The 16740-nt window shown below is 43.6% G+C and overlaps 1 protein-coding gene across 4 annotated transcripts in view; it reads left to right on the top strand.

The window, feature by feature from the left end:
* Positions 3593 to 16740, top strand: part of GK5 (glycerol kinase 5 (putative)) — an 87853-nt gene continuing 74705 nt past the window's right edge. Inside the window, exons 1-2 of one of the 4 annotated variants that reach the window (XM_003483257.4) lie at positions 3593 to 3895; positions 16334 to 16427. In XM_003483257.4, coding sequence (XP_003483305.2) covers positions 3734 to 3895; positions 16334 to 16427 — 256 coding nt within the window. In that variant the 5' untranslated portion in view covers positions 3593 to 3733. Of the gene's footprint in view, positions 4200 to 4231; positions 4743 to 16333; positions 16428 to 16740 lie in introns of those variants that run through there. The other 3 variants (XM_021069569.1, XM_021069570.1, XM_021069567.1) reach the window with 3 other exon arrangements.

Genomic DNA, 16740 nt, shown 5'->3' with positions numbered 1-16740 from the left:
GATCCTTAATCCATTGAGGGAGGCCAGGGATCGAACCCTCGTCCTCATGGATGCCAGTCGGGTTTGTTAACCACTGAGCCATGATGGGAACTCCAGCTTTTGAGTTTAATTAGGTCTCAGTTAGAACATGATGGAAGATAGTATGAAAAAAAGAATATATATATTCTTCATAAATATGTATATGACTGGGTCACTATGCTGTACAGAAGAAGTAGACACAACACTGTAAACCAACTCTACTTTAATAAAAATAAAAAGAACCATGAAGGGACCCATCAACAAAGGGTCTCTGAGCCCTGGGCCCTGTAGGCACAGCTGGATGAGAGGTGCTGGCAGAGAACACTGAACATGGGGGAAACACAGTATCCCTTTTTCCCTCCCAGAGCCTCTCTCCTCAACAGTATGTCCAGGTTTGGGAACTCATTCTGGATTTTTAATCTGAAATCGTCATGTTTAGTTTATCCCACCTGAAATTAATGCTAAGTTTTGTGTATATAATCATCTTCTCAGGAAGATAGCATTTATCAGGTCTCAAATTTTTTCAAAATTAAACAGATTAAGAAACATTAGACTAAGTGGTTGCCAAACTCCCTGTTTTCACATTCCATGATCCTTTGCTAATACTCAAGATAATTGATTTGGGAGTTCCCGTTGTGACACAGAGGAAACGAATATGACTAGTATCCATGAGGGTGCAGGTTGGATCTCTGGCCCCTCTCAGTGGGTCGGGGGTCTGGTGTTGCTGTGAGCTATGATGCAGGTCCCAGACGTGGCTCCTATTCCCAGTTGCTATGGCTATGATGTAGGCCGGCAGCTACAATTCTGATTTGATCTTTAGCCTGGGAACTTCCATATGCCGCAGGTTCGGCCCTAAAAAAAGGAAAAAGAAAAAAAGATAATTGATTTGAATGTTTAAAAGAATCACAAAGGAGGGAGTTCCTGTCATGGTGCAGTGGAAACGTATCCAACTAGGAACCATGAGGCTGTGGGTTCGATCTCTGGCCTTGCTCAGTGGGTTAAGGATCTGGTGTTGCTGTGAGCTGTGGTGTAGGTTGCAGCTGTGGCTCAGATCTGGTGTGGCTGTGGCTGTAGCCTAGGCTGGCAGCTGCAGCTCTGATTAGACCCCAGCCTGGGAACCTCCATATGCCGCAGATGTGGCCCTAAAAAGCAAAAAAAAAAAAAAAAAAAAAAAAAAAATCACAAAGGAAGTAAGTGCAGGGTTCCAAGAAGCCCAAAGAATTAGCACTTTGAGAAATATGATAATTATTGATATCATGGAGAAAACCGCTTTCTCTCTTGTGGAAGGGGGTGTGTGATGGTTAATTTTATGTATCAATTTGGCTAGGCTAGTGGATACACAGTGTGGGTGCCCAGTTGTTTAGTCAAGTCTAGAGGTTGCTATGAAACACTTGAAAGATATGATTAACATTTTTTTTCTTTTTCTTTTTGGCTGTCCCCGTGGCATGTGCAAGTTCCCAGGCCATGGATCCAATACATGCCACAGGAGCTTCCTGAGCCACTGCAGTGACAATGGCAGGTCTTTAAATCTCTGAGTCACCAGGGAACTCTGTGATTTTAAATCGAGACCTTGAGTAAAGCAAACGACATTTCATGATGTTAATGGGCCTCATCCAATCAGTTAAAGGCCTTAAGGGCAAAGATTGAGGTTTTGCAAAGAAGAATTCTCCTTAAGATTGCAATATAGGAACCCTGCCTGAGTTTCCAGCCCACTGCCCTGCGGAGATTAGACTCAAGACTGTAACATCAGCTCTGAATTTCTAGACTTCCAGCCTGCCCTACCTCTTGACAACCTTCATAAGCATGTGAGGCAGTTTCTTAAAATAAATCTCAATCTTTTTCTCAATCTCTATCCCATTGGTTCTCTTTCTCTGGAGAACTCTGGCCTGTAGATGACCCATTAGTCATTCATTTCAAATTATGATACAGGGTATTAACATAATACAGAGTACATATGACTCAGCCAAACAGTCACCACTGGTGAACAGTCCTGGGGCCAAATGGGACAAATGGACAGAGACAGAGTGCAAAGCTCAAAACCCAAACCAAACAACCCTCCACTCCCACCCCATACTCTTTCAGGTACTTGCTCCAAGCTTCAAGTAACATAACAAAAGAACCCAATTTGGTCAAATTCGCTGAAAGGGAGTTGGTTAACAGACAGTTTTGTCAAAAGAACAATTTGGTTCAAAAGGAATATCCTTTACTTATTAATCAGTATACCACTATTTATTTTATTTTATTATTTTATTTCATTTATTTTTAGGGCTGCATATGGAGGTTCCCAGGCTAGGGGTTGAATCGGAGCTACAATTGCTGGCCTTCACCACAGCCACAGCAAGTCAGGATCCTAGCCGTGACTGTGGCCTATACCACAGCTCACGGCAAATGCTGGATCCTTAACCCACTGAGCCAAGGCAGGGATCCAACCCCAAACCTCATGGTTACTAGTCGGATTCATTTCGCCTACGCTACAACAGGAACTCCAGTATACCACTCTTCACTGTTGAACTTTTTCACAAAAAACGCATATCCATATTACTTTCATAATTTTACAAAAAGGTAATGAATATTTTCAGGTACTGGGTTTTTGGGGGGCTGGAGGTGGAGTGGTGGCTGGAACAGGTCTTGACACCTCCCCACTCCCCACAGATAAGGACTTGGAGCTGGACCACCCCTCAAAAATCCCCTTGGATTCAAAGCTGGTGATCAAAACGGAAGGAAACTCAAAATTACCACATGCGTCCTTCCTGCCCTCTGAGGGGAAGATCTCATGCTTTTGAGGCAGGAAAGGTAAAGGGGCTTTCAGATTCTTGAAAAAGCAATCGTTGGGGTGGAGTTTGACGGTAAAAACAGATGCCTTGCGCTGTGCTCCTTCCTCCGACCAGAGGGCTGCGAAAGGTCTCACTGGTTGAGTGTTATTTCATTTAGCAAGTATTTATTGAGAAGTATTGTGTGTATCTGACCAGGTTTTCTGGGGAGAAGTCTTGGGAAACTCACAGTTTATTAATAAATACCTTTGGCCCAATTTTGTATTTCCTTTTAAGAGTTAAAAGAATAGCAGGCGAAGTTCCCCTAGCGGCTCAGTGGTTAACCAATCTGACTAGCATCCATGAGGACAGAGGTTCAATCCCTGGCCTGACTCAGTGGGTTAAGGATCCGGACTTGCGGTGAGCTGTGATGTAGGTCGCAGGCGCGGCTCCGATCCTGCCGGAGCCTGCGTTGCTGTGGCCTGGGCGGGCAGCTACAGCTACCATTTGACCTACAGCCTGGGAACCTCCATATGCCCGCAGTAGTGGCCATAAAAAGCAAAAACAAACAAAAGAAACGCAGGCACTTCCTGCATGATGCTCGGCATGAGGAGGGAAATCATGAAAATTACCGGCCGGGAAACGCCGAGAGCGGCGGGTGTTTGGAGAACTGGGCCACGTGCGTGAGCTGGGGCTCCAAAGTCCCACCGAAAACACACTCGCCTCTACGCCCCCAGGCGGCCACTCGGCCCGCGCGCGCTCCAGCGAAGGGGCCCTGCGCAGCCGTGACGTCACGGCGTCGGGGCGGGGCCCTCGGCAGGGGCGGGGCCGCTCCCGGAGCTCGCGGAGGGGGCGGGGCGGGCCGGGGGCGGTGGCCCGGTTGGGCGCGCTCCGCTCCTGCGGTGCGAGTGTTTGGAACTAGCCTGCTCGGCTGGCGGCTGCGGTAGAGAGGCGTTCGGGTCGGGATGTCCGAGCTGTCCACCGTTGCAGAGCAGGAACGCCAGGAGCAGAGCGCGCCGGACGGGCGGCGCGCAGGCTTCGTACTGGGGCTGGACGTGGGCAGCTCGGTGATTCGCTGCCACGTCTATGACCGCGCGGCGCGGATCTGCGGTTCCAGCGCGCAGAAGGTGACTGGGGAGCGGGCGTCGGGGCTGCGGGTCAGCGTCGCGCAAGACGCCCGGGATCCGATCGTGGGCGCAGAGAGGGCGGGACCGCCTCATCCGGCCTGGAGGCCGCCACCTGCAGCACCGCCGGCCCTTGGTCTTGATCGGGGCGCCGGGATCGGCCAGGTCACCGCATTCCCTCCTGGGTCAGACTGAAACCCGTGCGCCTTTCCTGTCCCGGCTGAGGACCCTAGGGGCCCGCTTTGTCACCCGGGGCCGCTCACTAGCTTCCTCTCACCTGGGGATTCGCCCCTCTGGCCTTACCTGGGTGAGAATGCGGTGACTCCCGGGGCTGGGCAGGGTAGGGCGGACTGCGCATATCTAGCCAGAGGGTACTTTGTGATTTGCTTGGTTTTTCCTGCACTTCCTTGGTAGACCTCCAACACTGTCTTTATTTACATTTAAAATTTTCAGATCTTGATGGGATTTGACTTTATGTCCGTTCTTCATTTGCCATTATTAACTGTTTCCCAAAGTGCTGAGCAGCTCATTTCCATGGATACGGGAAGTTATTTACTCTTCTGTCCAATACCAACTTCTTTTTATATTAGCAGTGTTAGGGCGAGCAGGAGCTATTACCTAACCCATTCCCAGCAGCACAGAGCTCCCCTTTTGCTGGATTCCCACCCTTCTTCCCACCCCCTTTAGAAGCGGTTTTCTGCCTTAGCAGTTGCCCAGGAGCAGGTCCAGTCAAAACAGTTCTTTGAGCGCTCGTGTTGAGGACTTCCTCATGCTGGTGTCAGAACCGGGACAGGGAGCTGGGACTAGAGCAGCTCCCTGGTCCTTTCTGCGTCCACCTGTGCAGGAAAGGGTGAGTACTGCCCACTCACCCCTACCCCCACCTGAAAGGAGAGACAAAAGGCAGACTCTGTCCTTAGAAACTATGTGCTCCTTATCTTTTTGAGTCTTTATCAGAACACGGTGATACTTTTCACAAGTCTCCCTTATAATTCTGGACACAAAGTACTTTTGTGTTTAGGCAGAGTTTTTTTGTTTGTTTGTTTGTTTGTTTTTTGCTTTTTTAAGGAGTTGGAGTATTTGGAATCAGTATTTGGATACAGAATTTCTGTTAGAAGAAATTTGTTAGAAGAAAACAAAGTTTCATAGTTGCTGTATAGTTTGGGGGAATCATTCTATTTTTTTCTTCTTTCTTTCAAGAAATTAGGTAAGGATTTCAAAGGTAAATCAAGATTGCTGTGAGTAGCAGGAGACTAGAGTGGTTTGCTCAGGCTGAACTGTGGAGGTGTCTGGAAGGATATGTGAGTAAATGAAAATACAGAAAATCCCTGCCCTTGAGGGCTGAAGCTCTGTATCTTAAGTAGTTGACAGCAGTGCCTCTCAAACTGTGATAGGAATTGACAAGCAGTGCTTCTTAAAGTGTGGTTCCTAGGGTGCTGGGGTTGAGATAGAGAAACTAAAATTTAGAAACTCGTGTAGCAGCTTGGCAGTATAATTTTATGTCTGTTGACCTTAATAATAAAATATTTGGGATTTTATTTTGTCATTTTTTTTCCCTAGAAAAGTGTTTCCGTTGTGCCTTAAAAATTGTTGGTCCACAATAATTAGAAATCAGAAAAAAAAAATACAAAAACAAACAACAACTGCTCCTTTACTTCAAATAACTTGAGTTCTTTGGGAAAAAGGGTCTCGGCCTACATTGTTTCCTATTACCTGGCTTATTACTTCATAGGTATAAATAATTTAATTGCATCTAATCAAAGTATTAGATATTCATTTTGCTCCATGGGACTCTATGGATTAGACAAAGAACTTGTTTTTATTTTTTCAAGTGAAAAATCATACCTCTTGGAGTTTCCATTGGGGCTTAGTGGGTTATGAACCCAATCTGACATAGAGTCCATGAGCATGCAGTTTCAATTCCTGGCCTTGCTTAGTGGCTTAAGGATCTGCTTGCTGTTCCTACAAGTTGTGTTGTGGGTTGCAGATGTGGCTTGGATCTGACGTTGCTGTGACTGTGGTGCAGGTCTGCAGCTCCACTTCTCATTCAACCCCTGGCCCCTTCCATATATTGCAGGTTCGGCCACAAAAAAAAAAAAAAAAAAAAATCACACCTCTGCTAATATTATGTTGGAAAGAATATGTAATAGAAAGCCAGACCTCTTAGTACAGGATTTGATTGATAGCACCAAATAAATATCTTCAAAAAAGGTTTTTAACAAAGGGAGTTCCCACTGTGGCTCAGTGGTAACAAACCCGACTAGTATCCATGAAGTCACGGGTTCTATCACTGGCCTCAGTGGGTTAAGGATCTGGCATTGCCATGAGCTGTGATGCAGCTTGCAGACAAGGCTTGGATCTGTTGTTGCAATGGCTGAGGTGTAGGCTGGCAGCTGCAGCTCCGATTTGACCCCTAGTCTGGGGACGTTCATGTGCTGCTGGTGTGGCCGTTAAAAAAAAAAATTGAAAAAGAAAAGATTGAAAAAAAAAGCCACCTGAATTTCCAGTTGTGACTCAGTGGTTAACGAATTTGACTAGTATCCATGAGGATTCGGGTTTGATCCCTGGCCCCGCTCAGTGGGTTAAGGATCCATTGATGCCATGAGCTGTGATGTAGGTCGAAAACACGGCTTGAATCCCAAGTTGCTGTGGCTGTGGTGTAGGCTGCAGCTACAGCTACAGCTCTGATTTGATCCGTAGCCTGGGAAGCTCCATATGTCTTGGGTATGGTCCTAAGAAGACAAAAGACAAAAACAGTAACAGCAAAAAAACCCTGAAGAGATCACACTTTAGAGACAAGAACAAAAGAGGCCGTGTTGGTCTTTTGGTTAAAGTTGAAATCACAGGAGTTCCCGTCGTGGCTCAGTGGTTAACGAATCCGACTAGGAACCATGAGGTTGCAGGTTCCATCCCTGGCCTTGCTTAGTGAGTTAAGGATCCGACGTTGCTGTGAGCTGTGGTGTAGGTTGCAGATGCAGCTCAGATCTCTAGTTGCTGTGGCTGTGGCGTAGGCCGGTAGCTACAGCTCCAATTGGACCCCTAGCCTAGGAACTTCCATATGCCACGGGAGTGGCCCTAGAAATGGCAGAAAGACCAAAAAAAAAAAAGTTGAAATCACAAACAGAAACCTTCATAGAAGGCTACTAACTAGGCCTATCAGAAGACCTCAATTTTAAAAGTATGACATTTTTAAAATATTTATTTTTTTATTAAAGTATAGTTGATTTACAATGTTCCAATTTCTGCTATGTATTATGACATTTTTTTTTTCTCTTTTTAATGCTCCACCCTTGGCATATGGAGGTTCCCAAGCTAGGGGTTGAATCAGAGCTGAGCTGCCAGCTTGTACCACAGCCATAGCAATGCAGGATCCCAACCGTGTTTGCAACCTAACCACAGCTCATGGCAACACGGGATCCTTAACCCCCTGAGCGAGGCCAGGGATCGAACTGGAATCCTTATGGATACTAGTCAGGTTCGTTACCCTGCTGAGCCACAAGGGGGACTCCTATTATGACTTTTTTTTGTCTTTTTATTTTTTTAGGGCCGCACCTATAGCATATGGAGATTTCCAGGCAAGGGTTTGAATTGGAGCTATAGCTTCTGGCCTACACCACAGCCACAGCAACACGAGTTTGGAGCTGTGTCTGTGACCTACACCACAGCTCATGGCAATGCTGGATCCTTAACCCACTCAGTGAGGCCAGAAATTAAACATGGGTCCTCATGGATGCCAGTCAGATTTGTTTCTGCTGAGCCATGATGGGAACTCCCTATTGTGACATTCTTTAATAGCAAAGACATTTTTAGTCTTTTTCTATGTTATATTTTTTATTATTATTATTTTTTATTTCTGCCTTTTCTAGGGCTGCTCCCATGGCATATGGAGGTTCCCAGGCTAGGGGTCTAATTAGAGCTGTAGCCGCTGGTCTATACCACAGCCACAGCAACATGGGATCTGAGCTGCGTCTGTGACCTACACCACAGCCCATGGCAACGCCGGATCCTTAACCCACTGAGCGAGGCTAGGGATCAAACCCGCAACCTCATCGTTCCTAATCAGATTCGTTTCTGCTGCCCCACGAGGGGAACTCCATAAATTTTTCTTTTTTCTTTTTTGGCTGCCTTGTGCATATGGAGTTTCCAGGCTAGGGATCAGATCTGAGCTGCAGTTGCAACCTAAGCCTCAGCTGTGGTAACGCCAGATCCTTAACCTTCTATGCCAGGTTGGGGGTTGAACCTGTGTCCCAGTGCTCCCAAGATCCCATTGCGCCACATGGAGAACTCCTGGACTCTTAAATAGTGATGTTATGAGGTAGAGTAATATTCAGAGTTGGAAATCCCATGTGTGAATATTTAATATTTTTACTTTTTCAAAATGAAGAAAGTTCATCATGTTTCCCATTGGAACATCATGCCATTGTGAGTAACTGAAAGATAATAACATCCTTATTGGAAGAACAGGACAGAAAGGACACTCCAAAGAAAACGGTGGGCTCTCCAATACTGTGTACCCTTGGTACATTCTTAAAAAAATTTGGTTGTTGTCTTTTGTTTTTAATCAACAAAACATATTTGTTTCTTAGCCTTGATTATATTCTTGATCTGATTTCAGTTTGGCCTTCCAAACTGTTGTGACATGTTTGAGGAGGGTGAGTTGTCTGGGATAGTGGAATGGGAGGAAGTGACCCTGCCAAATCTGGTTTGCAGACTTGACACAATGCTGGCCACACTGAGTTTGGGGGGCTGGGGATGAGGAAGTGTTTATTGTGGTTGAGCCATTACAGTCTGTGGTCATGAAAGTCCTGCGTGGAAAGAACAGAAATATTTGAGAGAAGGGAATAGATTTTGACAAATCTCTTTATTTCTAATGAGCTCACTGGTGAATAACCGACTCCTTCTTCATACCATCCCCATGTCTCCCTCATGTTCCCCACATTGTCAGTTTTCTCATAGTTCCTTTTCTTTTTGTCTGTTCATATTTTCAGTACGTTGTCTTACCTCTATTTGGTATTTGCCACTAAAGAACTTCTGCTGTTCAACTCTCCAGAGAGTAAATCTCTTACCTTCTGCCCTGTTAGGGGCAGTGGATGGGATGGACGAGGGGAATTGGAGAGCTTTATAAAGATTTTGAACCAATCCTCTGTTCATCCTCATCTGGCATCCTAGCCTACTGAGATGCCACTAGTTGTCCGGATTGTACCCAAGAATCTTAAATGTTTGTATTTTTAATTTTGTTTTTATTTTTGGTTGCACTCACGGCATGCAGAAGTTCCAGGCCCAGAGAGAGAACCTGTGCCACAGCAGTGACCCAGAGCATACCAGTGACAATGCCAGATCCTTAACCCACTGAGCCACCAGGGATGTTTGTATTTTAATGAAGTCTTGAGAGGAATTGGAGATAAAATGCTTGTGTTCAAGTCATCATTTTAACCTGAAGCCATAGCTTCTTTTTATTTTATTTTTTGAATTAGCACACAGTAAAGTTGACTTTTTTGGTGAAAAAGTTGTGTGAGAAGTAACCCCAAAAAACTCCTTTATGCCAGCTAGCCCTTTGTAGTGAGACTCTTCTCCTACACCTGATCTCTGAAAACCACTGATCTATTTTCTACAACTGTAGTTTTTTGTCTAATTGAGAATGTCACACTAGTAGACCTATACAGTAAGTAGCCTCTGGAGACAGGCTTTTTTCAGCATAATGCCTTTGAGATTTATCTGTATTGTGTTCATTCCTTTTTATTTCTGAGTAGTAATCCATTACATGGATGTACCACATTCATTTTATTGAAGTACATTTCCATTGTTTCCAGTTTCTGGTGATTTAAAATAGAGCTGCTATAAACATTAGTGTACAGATTTTTTTTTTGTCTTTTGTCTTTGTAGGGGTGCACCCATGACATGTGGAAGTTCCCAGGCTAGGGGTCTAATCAGAGCTGTAGCCGCCAGCCCACACCACAGCCACAGCAGTGTGGGATCCGAGCTGTGTCTGCGACCTACACCATAGGTCACGGCACTGCTGGATCCTTAACCCACGGGCGAGGCTACGGATCAAACATGCATCCTCATGGATACTAGTTGGGTTTATTAACCACTGAGTCACGACAGGAACTCCTGGTGTACAGATTTTAATGTGAATGTTTGTCATTTCTCTGGGATAAATACCTAGGAGTAGGATTGTTGGGTCATTTGGTAAGTGAATGTTTTAACTTCAGAAATTGCCAAACGTTTCTGGAGTGACTACCACATTTTGCATTCCCACCAGCAATGTATATGAATTCCATTTGTTCTTCACCAACACTGGTATTGTCAGTATTTTTTATTTTAGGTACTCTGATGGATTTTTTGATATCTCATGGTGGTTTTGATTTGCGTTTCCCTAGTGGCTAATGATGTTGAATATTTCCATGTACATATTTTCTATCTGTATATCTTCTTTGATGAAGTGGCTGTTGAAGACTTTGGGTTTTTTTTTGTTGTTGTTGTTGTTTTTGTTTTTTTTTTTTTTTTTTTTTTTGCTTTTTAGGGCTGCACCCGCCACATATGGAGATTCCCATGCTAAGAGTCAAATTGGAGCTACGGCTGCCGGCCTATGTCAGAGCCACAGCAACACCAGATCTGAGCCCCATCTACAAGCTACGCCACAGCTCTTGGCAACACCGGATCCTTAACCCACTGAACGGAGCTTATGGTTCCTATCTGGATTCGTTTCCGCTGTACCACGACGGGAACTCCCAACTTTGGGCCATTTTTTAATTGTTTTTTTTCTTACTGTTGAGTTTTGAGATTTTTAGATATATTCTTGTGTTGAATATGTGATTTACAGATATTCTCAACAAGTCTGGGCCTTGTCTTTTCTTTCTTTTTTTTTTTTTTTTTGCTGAACATGTGGAATTCCCTGGGCCAGGGACTGAACCTGCACCACAGCAGTGACCTAAGCTGCTCCAGTGACAATGCCAGATCTTTAACCTGCTGGCCACAGGGAACTCCTGTCTTTTACTTTTTTAACAGTAGCTTTTGCAGAGCAGACATTTTTAATTTTGATGAAGTCCAATTTATCAAATTTTTTGTTTCGTGAATTATACTTTTGATGTCATGTCTAAGATCTCTTCACCTAACCCAATTCACAAAGATTTTCTGCTCTGGTTTTTTTCTAATCCTTTTTATAGTTACATGTTTTACATTTAGGTCTATGATCCATTTTGACTTAATCTTTTTTGTAAGGGGTGAAGTTGAAGTTGAGGTTAGTTTTTTTGTATATGGATGTCTGATTATTTCAACTTTGTTGAAAAAGCTTTTTGTTTTTTGTTTTGTTTTGTTTTTTGTTTTTTGGCTGTGCTTGTAATATGCAGAAGTCCCTGGGCCAGGGATCAAACCCCTGCCATGGCAGTAACCAGATCTGCAGCAGTGACAACGCTGGATCCTTAACCTGCTGAGCAACCAGGGCACTCTGGAAAAGCACTCTTTTCTCCATTGAATCACCTTGTATATTTGTCGAAAATCAGTCAGCTATATTTGTGTGAGGTTTTTTTCCCTGGATTTTCTTCTGTTCCATTGATCCATTTGTCTATTTTTTAAATTTTTATTTTTTTATTAAAGTATAGTTGATTTACAGTGTTGTGCCAATTCCTGCTATACAGCAAGGTGACCCAGTCATATATACATACACACACACACACACACACACACACACACACATTCCTTTTCTTATATTATCTTACATCACGGTCTATCCCAAGAGATTGGATATAGTTCCCTGTGCTATACTGTAGGACCTCATTGCTTATCCATTCTAAATGTAATAGTTTGTACCTACTAACCCCAGATTCCCAGTCCATCCACTCCCTTCCCCCTTTCCCTTGGCAGTCACAAGTCTGTTCTCCATGTTTGTGAATCTGTTTCTGTTTTGTAGATAGGTTCACTTGTGCCATGTTTTGGGTTCCACATATAAGTGATATCATATTATTTGTCTATTTTTATGATGATAGCGTTTCAATATGCTAAGCCATGCCATGGCTTAATAGTAAGTCTTTCAATTGCATAGTGTGGTTCCTCTAATTTTTATTCTTTTCTCTTTTTGTCTTGGGCCACACCATGGCATATGGGGCTCCTGAGCCAGGGATCAGATCTGAGCCACAGTTGAGACCCATGCTGCAGCTGTGGCAACACCAGATCCTTAACCCACTGTGTAGGGCGTCGAACCTGTGTCCCAGTGCTCCTGAGACGTTGCCAATCCCGTTGTGCCACAGCGAGAAATCCAACAATTTTTATTCTTTTTCAACATTGCTTTGGCAATTTTAGTTCTTTTGCCTTTCCATATAAATTTTAGAGTCGTCATATCTATATCTACAAAAAGTCCTAGGATTTTGATATAGAATTGTGGATGAAAGATCCTTTAGCACTCTGTAAAAATGTTGAGCCACTTCCTTCAGGCCTTCATGGTTCACATGAGAAAGCCACAGTCATTGGCTTTGATTGTGTGTGTAATGTGTCTGGTTGCTTTCAGTTTTGTTTTGTTTCGTTTTAGGTTTTCAGCATTTTAATTATGATTATTTGGGTGTGTAATGCTTTGGACTTATCCTGTTAGGAGTTTTCTAAACTCTTTGAATATGTAGATTTTAAATCTTTAACTGAACTCGGGAATTTTTAGCACTATTACTTCCCTGAAGTAATTTTTTTTCTGCACTGAACTCTTTCTTTTTTCCTTTGGGGCCTCTGATGACATAAATATTAGACCACTTACTCTTATCTGAGATCCCTGAGGCTTTATTCATTTTTTCCAATATTTTTTATTTCTATTGTTCAGATTAGATCATTTCTATTGATCTGTTTTCAAGCTTGTTGACTTTCTTCTGTTATCTGCATTCTACTGTTGAGCCTCTCCAGTGTATTTTTTTTTTTTTTTTTTTTTTTTTGGTCATTTTGCTATTTCTTGGGCCGCCCCTGCGGCATGTGGAGGTTTCCCAGGCTAGGGGTCGAATTGGAGCCATAGCCACCGGCCTATGCCAGAGCCACAGCAACGCAGGATCCGAGCCGTGTCTGCAACCTACACCACAGCTCACGGCAACGCCAGATCGTTAACCCACTGAGCAAGGGCAGGGACTGAACCTGCAACCTCATGGTTTCTAGTCGGATTTGTTAACCACGACGGGAACTCCTCCAGTGTATTTTTTAATTTAATTATTACTGTGTTTTTCCTTTTTAATTGATTTTTTTCCAGCTTTGTTGAGGTTGATTGACCAATAAAAATTGTATATATGTAAGGTGTACAAATTCATGGTTTGATATATATTGTGAAATGATTACCACAATCAAGCTAATTAATATACTCATCACCTCACATGGTTACCATTTGTTTGTGCATGTGCGTGTTGAGAAAACTTGAGAACTACTCTCTTAGCAAATTTCAGGTGTACGAAAGCTTATTATTAGCTATAGTCACCATGCTGTGTATTATGTCTCCAGAACTTAGTCACCTTATAGCTGAAAGTTTGTTTCCTTTGACCAGCATATTTCCATTTCCCCCACTACCCTAATGTATTTTTAAATTCTGAAATTGTCATTTCATTTTTCTTTATGCCTTTTATTTCTTTGCTGAGACTTTGTCTTTGCATTTGTTGCAAAAGAATTCGCCCTTACTTCTTGGAGCATTTTGGTAATAGCTACTTTAAAGTCTTTATCAGATATCTGTGTTAGAATAATGATGGTGTCTCTATGTTTTCCTGTGTGAGCTGAGATTTTTTTTGCTTCTTCATATACCCTGTAACTTTGGATTGTATCCTGAACATTTTGAGTGTCACCTTACAAGATTTGGGGTCTTGTGTAACGTCTATGATGAAGGTTGATATTTGTCTTTTAGCAGGCAATTAATACAATTGTGTTCACACTGCAAATGCTGACCAGTTTTCTGTGCACCTTGGTTTCAATGTTAGTTCTGTTTTCAAGATCTTGGCCGTGGAGTTCCTATTGTGGCTCAGTGGGTTAAGAATCGGACATAATGTCTTTGAGGCTGCAGGTTCAATCCCTGGCCTCACTTAGTGGGTTAAGGATCCCATGTTGCTGTGGCTGTGGCGTAGGCCAGCAGCTGCGGCTCCAATTCGACCCCTAGCCTGAGAATCTCCATATGCCACAGGTGTGGCCATTCAAAAAATAAAAAAGAGGTCTTAGCCCTCCTGTTTAGTTCTGCCTCGTGTAGTATATGCCACCTAGAGGGCAGTCTGGGACCTGGGTGGTGTCCGTTCCTTAGTTCTGCTCTTAATGTCTTTGCTGTGGTTTTTAGGACTATTTTCACATATATGCTGCAGCTTGGAGGTGAGCCTAGGATTTCATCCACAACTTTCTGGAGTAGCTTTCCTGAGCTCTTCCCTCTCTCAGATCTTCTTGGTACTTTTCAGCTCCCTGGACCTCGCCATTTGGGTCCTCTTGCCAGAAGCTGGAGCTTTCATTCCTCCATTCTGCTGGGCACTGCCTTTGTGCTTCTCTGGGGCTGGGCATCAGAAGCATCCGAGAGAAGAAAGCCATTGGGGATTCACTTACCCTCTGGTGCCCACAGCTTCTCTGATTAGAGAGGAAGTTTTACTTCCCTCAGTGTTTTAGATGCTTGTGGTGGCTGCTGCAGGCACCACTTGGGGATGGCCTGAATGTAAAAGTATGGAAGCAAAGGGGGATTAAAAAGAAAAATGAGGATTTCTCCCATTCCTGCTGAGTGTCACTGAAAACTCTTGGAGTTTCCACTGCACCCTGGTACCCACTTCTGGTTTTCAGGCTGTCTTGCATCCAGGCCAAGGCATACCAGAAAAAAATAGGACACAAGACCAGTTCAATGGTGTTTTAATTCTTACCTTCTTCCCCTGTCTGCCTGCCACCATATACTTTTCAGAGTCCATAAATAGCTAGTCCATGCATTCTTTTTTTTTTTTTTTTTTTTTTTGCTTTGCAACATATGGCATATGGAGATATGGAGGTTCCCAGGCTAAGGGTGAAACGAGCTACAGCTGCCAGCCTACACTACAGTCACAACTATTCGGGATCTGAGCCGCATCTGCGACCTATACCACAGGTCACGGCAATGCCAGATCCTTAACCCACTGAGCAAGGCCAGGGATCAAACCTGCAACCTCATGGTTCCTAGTTGGATTCATTTCGTTGCACCATGATGGGAACTCCTAGTCCATGCATTCTTGCCAGGGTTTTTTTTGTTTGTTTTTTGTTTTTTTCCTTGCCCTTGGTTGTGGAAGTTCCTGGGCTAGGGATCTTACCTGTGCCACAGCAGTGGTTACCTGAGCCGCTGTAGTGACATTGCTGGATCCTTAACCTGCTATGCCACAGGAAAAATCCTCTCTCTAGGTTTTATATCAGCATTCAGTGGGAGAAACAGGCTGGAGTGTGCTTACTTCATCATAATCTGAACTGAAACTCAGTACTTTGATAATTTTGGGGGTTTTTTTTGGTTTTACCTTTTCTTATTACAAAACCAACACATCCTCCTTATAGAAAACTTGGAAAATAAGCTTGGAAAAAAAAGATACAGATTAAATAGTAGTTCCCTGGTGGCTCAGTGGTTTCAGGCTCCAGCATTGTCAACTGCTATGGCTTGGCTCGCTGCTGTAGCACAGGTTTGATCCCTAGCCCAGGAACTTCACTATGTCACGGGCACAGCCAGAAAGACAGAAAGCAAAACAAAACCAAAAACCAAAAAACCAAAAACCAAAAAACCAAAAAACTGATAGGAGTTACTGTTGTGGCTCAGCAGAAACGAATCAGACCACTATTATGAGGGACGCGGGTTTGATCCTTGGCCGCGCTCAGTGGGTTAAGGATCTGGTGTTGCTGCGAGCTGTGGTATAGGCCAGAAGCTGCAGCTCCAATTCCACCCCTAGTCTGGGAACCTCCATATGCTATGGCGATGGGTGCACCCCCTAAAAAAAAAACCTAATAAAGATAAAGCTAAAATCTTTGCAACGCATTAACTATAGAAAATTGTTATTTTGGTGTATTCCTTTTTATTTCGTATATGTATTTTTTCCATCCTAACAATAAAAATGAATTAGATAGTAAATAAAATCATGCTTTTAATTTTTTTTTTTTTTTTTTTTTTTTTTTTGTCTTTTTGCTATTTCTTGGGCTGCTCCCACGGCATATGGAGGTTCCCAGGCTAGGGGTCAGATCGGAGCTGTAGCCTCCGGCCTACGCCAGAGCCACAGCAACGTGGGATCCGAGCCGGGTCTGCGGCCTACACCACAGCTCACGGCAACGCCGGATTGTTAACCCACTGAGCAAGGGCAGGGACCGAACCCGCAACCTCATGGTTCCTAGTCGGATTCGTTAACCATGCGCCACGACGGGAACTCCGCTTTTAATTATTTTAATTAGTAAAACCGTAAGACCCAGATGCTACTGACTTGATCTAATGTTGATTTCACTAAATCTTCTTTTTTTCCTAAACAGGTAGAAAGTCTTTATCCTCAAACTGGCTGGGTTGAAATTGATCCTGATGTTCTCTGGCTTCAATTTGTTGCTGTAATAAAAGAATCTGTCAAAGGTAATTTGATTTATTAAAGTAAATTAAAGAGGAAAACAGTCATGGTCTAAAGCTTAGCTCTTAAAGAACGTTTTGAGCGCAAACCTTCTCTAAGAACACGATGAAAGATGACTCGTAAATGTACATTCGAAAAGATCTTTTACTTCATTTTTATGACTCTTTTTTTTTTTGCTTTTTTTGCTTTTTAGGGACACATCCACAGCATATGGAGTTTCCCAAGCTAGGGGTCGAACCAGAGCTGAAGCTGCTGGCCTAAGCCACAGCCACAGCAAGGCAGGATTCTTAACCCACTGTGCGAGGCCAGGGATCAAAC

The sequence above is a fragment of the Sus scrofa genome, chromosome 13, assembly GCF_000003025.6.
Source record: "Sus scrofa isolate TJ Tabasco breed Duroc chromosome 13, Sscrofa11.1, whole genome shotgun sequence".
NCBI classification, from domain to species: Eukaryota; Metazoa; Chordata; class Mammalia; order Artiodactyla; family Suidae; genus Sus; species Sus scrofa.
This window is presented reverse-complemented; position numbering and strand designations above follow the sequence as displayed.